The following is a 6,578-nucleotide window of genomic DNA, read 5'->3' on the forward strand; positions in this document are numbered from 1 at the left end:
TTATTATCAAAATATATATTCTATAACTAATCTGATGATACTTATTTTGTCTCATAAATGTTAGTATATTTTCATATAATTTTAGTCAAAGTTGAAACTGTTTAACTTAGAATTGTATTATTTTGTGGACTGAGGGAGTATTTTTCTTCTTCTTTCATGGCAGAGTTTTTTTTTTTGACATATTAAAGTCAGAAACGATGCCATTTTGACGATCATATGTTATTAGCATATATGCGGCAGACTGTAATGACAAGTAATAAGTTTTTTTTTTACTCGATGACAAGTAATAAGTTGTGATAACATCTTCATATTATTTCAGTATAACGTCTGATCTAGTCTACATGTTCTTCACGATGTCTGCATTTTTTCCCCAGATCATTGCTTTCTCTTGAATGACGGGCATATTTATTTGATCACCCATAAAGGTTTGCAACTAGAATTTCGTCATGGGTTTATAATTTACAGAAGCTCAGTCCTTTTCCAAAACACAAGGAAAAATGTATATGGTTGATTTCCATGTCACTCTCTAAACTATTTTTTTAGGGAAACTCTTTAAACAAATGGCTTGGCTAAATCTTTGGATGGGTAAATTTTTTGCAGGCCCTAAAACCTAAATAAAAGGCATAAATATTTCTTTTCTCAAAAGGCCGGAATGTTAAACTTGCTTTGGCCCACTAGCCAAGCCCAGTCAGCAAAAATAAGTACTGTACCACCAAAAACCCACCCGGTAAGTTCTCATCGGCGGCGCTTCGCCGTCTCCTCCGCCCTCCTCGTCCTCGAGTCCCAGTTCCATCCCGCCGGGAGCCAGATGCAACCAAAGCTAAAAGTGGAACTCAAAATAAGGAAAAAAAAAATATGCAAAAGCAAACTTGCTCCGCAAGACTGGCTACCTCTCCACGACTCTTCCTGCTCGAACTGCTGATTCACTCGACTCTTCCTGCCTCGGTGACTCCCCAGGCTACTGAAGCGGCGGCCTCCCATTTCTGAGCCTGCGCCGGCCGCGAAGGGGCGAGCCGATGCGACCGATACGGCTGCCGGAGCCGGAGCCGGAGCCGCCTGGCGGGGCCACGCCGGAGATCTTCGCCGCGGGCGGAGGCGCGACGGTGGTGCGCCGCGCCGTCGTCATCGGCAACGGCTGCGCCGGCGCCGAGAACCAGTGCCTCGGCCTCCTCCGCGCGCTCGGCCTCAGCGACCGCCTCACGCTCTACGTAAGCCCCCTTATTGCCGTGCTAGCCTGTGGTGATGGTTTGGTAGGATTGTTCATCAAATTCAGGGGAGGATTGGCTTAGTTACTCGTAAACTGTACAAGTTCAGGTGTCCTTGCGTATATTTAATGCCTGATTGGTAATAGCAGTCGCATTTCTGACACAACATTTGGACTGATTGGTGTAGCTAGAGAACAGGAGGATTATGCATACTCCTTCCCTTTCTTTTGGAACAAAAAAACAAATCATGGAATTATTTTGGTGCCTCATGTGTGTGGAGTGTATCCATAAATCCATAGGACATGGCCCATCGTTTAAGGGAAAATCATACTTGTTTCTTCAGTATATGTTAGCTGCGGTTGGAACTATCTATGTACTCCCTACATTCTAGAAAGAATGCAATTTTAGGACTCATGTGTTGTCCCCAAAAGAATGCAACTCTAGCTTTATATGTGCTAATTTCTTTTCCAGGATGGAGGGAGTACCTGTAAGTAGCTGAGGGGGGTTATATATCTGAATATCTGCAAAAGAGGGAATAGTCCGATGTAATCACTCTTGAGTTGAAACTAAAATGGATCATCAGTTGAATTCTTCAAAATGTCGTATTGTAAATCCAGTTAATAATGACTGGGCAATGCATTGCCACATGCCTGTGTTGAGATAGCAGCCAGACAATTCTTGGTGCTTTCTCTACCTCAGTGCAGATTGTGAATTTTTTTTGGGCTGTTTATTTTGATGCATCTGGAGTTCTGAACATATCTGTGCCCTGATATGCTGTAACTAATGCTCACAAAAAATTAGAAGAAACGTGGTAACTAAATTGTTTTTTCCCGGTGCCACCACAACAATGTGTACATTATCCTTTCATTATATGCTAATAGTTGTTAATTACCCTTTTTTCCTGAATATATCTGGTCTCAGCGTGCTATCAGGCCAACAGGAGGAATCAATAAGTTGCTGCATTTTCTCCCAATCTCCTTGCACAAATTAGTGGACCAATTTCTCGGACGGGTATTTTCTGATACAAGATTTGCAACAGTGGTTCAAATAAACAAGTTGGCACAGTATTCTGCCCGTAACAGTCAATCTTTTGGATTGTCTTCCATACTAGAAGCAGATACTCAAAAGATAGTAACCATGGTCCGTGGTACCTTTGAGAAGTAAGGTCCACATCCCTTATCTTTTCTTTGCTTTTCAGCACTATACATATAAGCACTATTTCTTAACTTCTGATAATTGTCTTCCGGTCCCTGTTTCAATTTATGAGTCAGTAACCCCATGCTTCCATTTCTTCACCACATGATCAGTTTTTATGGCATGAACACCTTTTCCTGTATAATACCACATTCCAGTTATATTGCTGAGGTTTTGTTGTCGTCTCAGGTACAACTGTACAAGGAAACTGTAGTATTATCATCCCGAATAAACGTTAGCCATTGAGGTTGCGAGCATGTGTTACGTTGATTTGATTATCATGATATATCAGACATCCATTGTCTGACTTGTGTTGTGTTGCGGTAACATGCTTCCAGGAATAAAAGTTGAAAAGAAGAATGAAACTTCATGGATTTCAACAGGCAACTTTTCAGAAACTAAATAATAGTTATTGAATCTTGTTGATGACTATTGCTATGCAAAATAATGACTAGCCTAAAAATTAAGACTTTCATCATTAGGTTCTCTTACAATGTCAGCATCTTGCTTCATCAAGTTCTGCTTCACTTTCAGAGAAGGTCCTGCACTGGTTGTTGCTTGTGGCCGAGATACCATACCATATGCAAGTTCCATAAGGCTTTTAGCTTCAGATAATGTATTTGTCATTCAGGTAGGATACCTGGATCAGTATACCCGTTGAATTCATGGTATTCAGTTAGATATTTTTGAATAATTTTTCTACATATTTAGCTAATCTTAGCTTACCAAAGTGATATGTGTTTCTTCCAATTCAGATACAACATCCCAGGTCTCGCCTTGGTAGGTTTGATTTAGTTGTGACTCCTCGTCATGATTACTATGTTTTAACCACAAAGGGACAGCAGGAAGTTCCACTCCTTTTCAGGAGATGGATTACTCCACAAGAACCACCTGGTCCTAATGTGGTATGCTGCTCTTTTCTTTTTGATTAAAATGCCCTGTATGCTTTCATCAAATAACGGCTGTTTGTTCTGAACTGTGAAACTTGCAAAGTCAGGTCCTCACTGCTGGTGCACTGCACCAAGCAGATTCTGCTGCATTACGCTTTGCTGCTGCAGATTGGCATGCTGAACTTGCTCCTTTGCCTAAGCCATTAGTCGTAGTAAACATTGGTGGACCAACAAGTAAATATTTCCCACACTCTTGCCTTTCCTGTCTATTTATGATTCTATTCCATTGTGCATACATAGTTCAGGTTCTTGTTTGACTTTGATTAAGAAATGGAACAATCATGGTACCAAGAATGGCACCGCAATTTATTATGAACACTGAACACATAATTTCCTATACAGGAAACATATTATTGTCCTACATTTGAACTCTAGCCCTATGTTGAATCCACATTTTATGTATAGTATTAACTTCGATGACATTTTCCAATGTGAAGGTAGTAATTACTTCACATTTTGGTCATTTTCTAACTAATATAGAGTGATAATGCTAATTTCTTTAGTGGGAGATAGCCTACTACCCCATGCCAGGCACTACGTTACCTCATTAATGGCGCCCATTCGACCTATGTATGTATAGGAACTGCTCAAGTGCACAGATCTTAGATCCCTATGTTTTTTTTCCTCGAACACGCAGGAGATCTGCGCATTGTTTCATTAATAAGATAGGAGAGAAACACACGAGTGGAAGGGAAAACTCCTCCCACCCAAAGACACATCCAGTCACATGCTTCCAGAACACGCAAAAGAAAAAACTAAGAGAAAGACAGCTTCAAGAGAAAGAAAAACAGAACAGGCGACCAGAAACTGCAGAACTAAAAAATCACATAACCGCATTAAGTGCCCTGACCAAAAGCTCCTTGAGATCCCTATGTTGCACCACTCACTATATAGACATTATCACATTCAATATTTCAAACCCTTTCGTACAAACTCTTGCATTCTGCATGTTCTTCTTGTTCATTTAGTTATTCAGGAAAAGGTAAGAACCTTTTCAAGTTTACCAACTTTTGGAAACTAACAAAAACAAAGGCTGTAGACCTTCACTTGTTTCAATAGTCATTTATTACCTTTAACCCATGTGTTGTGATCGATTTTTTAACACCTTTGTACGAATACATGGGCAGTTCTAATGCATAGTGTTTTCAATGCTCAGGAAACTGTAAATATGATGTAGACCTTGCTAAGCAGCTGGTGAACTCACTGCATAATGTTCTGAAGACCTGTGGAAGTGTCAGAATCTCATTTTCTAGAAGAACACCTCCACAGGTAGGACTACCAGGGCCTCTGATCATTCTTTTTCTTTATTTTTTGTATGAACTGTTTCTACTTAATTTCTAAACTACATATTGGCAGATGTCTGATGTAGTATTGAAAGAGTTCAGTACACATCCTAAGATTTATATTTGGGACGGTGAAGGTACATTCATCGATTCACATATGAGATTTGTGAGACATCTTTAGCTTTATGTGATATGAGAAATTTTATGCTGAGCAGATTTTTTTCACAGATCCTAACCCACACTTGGGCCATCTTGCATGGGCTGATGCTTTCATCATAACAGCAGACTCTATAAGCATGCTAAGCGAGGCATGCAGCACTGGGTGAGCTGTTATGCTATATCCTTCCTCTCTGGCAGACTCTCGCAGGGAGGCATCACTAAGCTTTCCAGTTTCACTTCTTACAGGAAGCCTGTATATGTCATTGGAACCGAGCACTGTAGGTGGAAATTTTCAGATTTTCATAACCGTCTACGTGAGCGCAGGGCTGTCCGGCCTTTCACTGGACTGGAAGATGTAAGCCTTATTAACTGCTACCCCTTGTAGTTTAGTTTTATGGTGCTTAGATATTAACCTGTATATTTATTTCTGTTGAGCAATTGTACAAAATTGATTTCTCTCACATCAGTTTTGGAACTCTTCAACATTGAATTTCTTAACATTGCATTGTCCTACTGGCCTATATTCCAGATGTCAGATAGCTGGAGCTATCCTCCCCTGAATGACGCTGCTGATGTGGCTGCACGGGTTCGGGAAGTGCTTGTACAACGTGGATGGAAATTGGGTTAACAGTAACCAACGTAGACAATTAAAAAATTTTGGCCCAAACAAAGATATTCAAAGAACTGCACTCCAGCTATCATTGTTACACACAAATTAGGTATTTAGTAGTTATGTCTTCTTTGTGAGACAAATATGAACGGATCATGTGCTATTTTGCCAGCTACCCATGCATCAGCTTATTGTTCTACCGTAAAGTTGACAATTGGCCCACAACCGGAGTTAACTCATAACTGTTAGAAGAGGTGGTCATGGGTCACATGGCCTCATGGAACATTTTACAATTGCAGTTGTGGGCTGTGACTGTGTTGTGTTCATCCTCAAATGCTATTGCTCTGTTGTGCTGCAGCGACGTGTAAATCGGCCTCCTTTCATGGCGTCACAAATTATGTAGGCCACGTTTGGTGGTCGGTATGCCTTTGCTGAAGGTTTAATAGATCTAGCTAGGCTATTCCTCTTGTTTATCTAGTGTGGTCTGATATTTTGGGGTTGCCTACTTGTCTGGGTTTTCTGGCGTTGAATGTAAATGACGATCTGTTGGATAGTCGCTGGTTGTTGAACATTTTTAATCTAACTAATCTTCTGGATTTTGATTGGTCTGTCAGTAAAATTAATTTTCTGTGTGCTGATTTGGATTAAGAATTACTTCGGAAGTGCTATCATTTTCTCAGATTATCTAGGTGGAGAGTACCTTTTGTGTTCTACATGTATTTGTTAAGAAACCACGTGATACGTGAATGCACATGTAACATCATGTGAAGCTGATGTAAGGACCGAGTGGCTAGCAAAGAGAATTCTGAATGGAATGATTTTGAATATCGTTTTCTTGGTAAGAAAACCTTCGTCTATTGAATTGTCAAAACAAGAGGTCCTAGCCTATACGTTCGTTGGTGGTTGACTACCGGGAAAGGGCAGAATAGCAACATGGAGGAATCAACCACTGATTCACAACCCACTGATGAAGGATTTCTCAAAAAGTTAAGAATGAGTAGTTCTTTTTTTAAATCTATTTCAAAAAATAATGGATTCAGTCCCAATTTTGATTTAATAGTACATCCTAATAAAGAATAGCACATGAAGTGGTTTGAATTGGGTTAAAAAGTAAATCAACAATAGTAGCCTATGTAAATTCTAAACCATCTTTGCACTTTAACGCTTAAGTTTTCTA

General features: G+C 40.0%; 1 protein-coding gene across 1 annotated transcript; it reads left to right on the top strand.

The window, feature by feature from the left end:
• Positions 1 to 745: 745 nt before the first annotated feature.
• LOC136493123 (mitochondrial fission protein ELM1-like) lies at positions 746 to 5,996 on the top strand. The gene is made up of 10 exons (XM_066489163.1): positions 746 to 1,208; positions 2,127 to 2,365; positions 2,934 to 3,030; positions 3,155 to 3,304; positions 3,397 to 3,523; positions 4,506 to 4,618; positions 4,706 to 4,769; positions 4,861 to 4,954; positions 5,038 to 5,146; positions 5,321 to 5,996. Exons 1-10 carry the CDS (start codon positions 1,017 to 1,019, stop codon positions 5,417 to 5,419), a joined length of 1,284 nt encoding a protein of 427 aa, XP_066345260.1. The 5' UTR covers positions 746 to 1,016; the 3' UTR covers positions 5,420 to 5,996.
• The last annotated feature ends 582 nt before the right edge of the window (positions 5,997 to 6,578 follow it).

This window comes from Miscanthus floridulus, chromosome 11, assembly GCF_019320115.1.
Source record: "Miscanthus floridulus cultivar M001 chromosome 11, ASM1932011v1, whole genome shotgun sequence".
Classification (NCBI taxonomy): Eukaryota; Viridiplantae; Streptophyta; class Magnoliopsida; order Poales; family Poaceae; genus Miscanthus; species Miscanthus floridulus.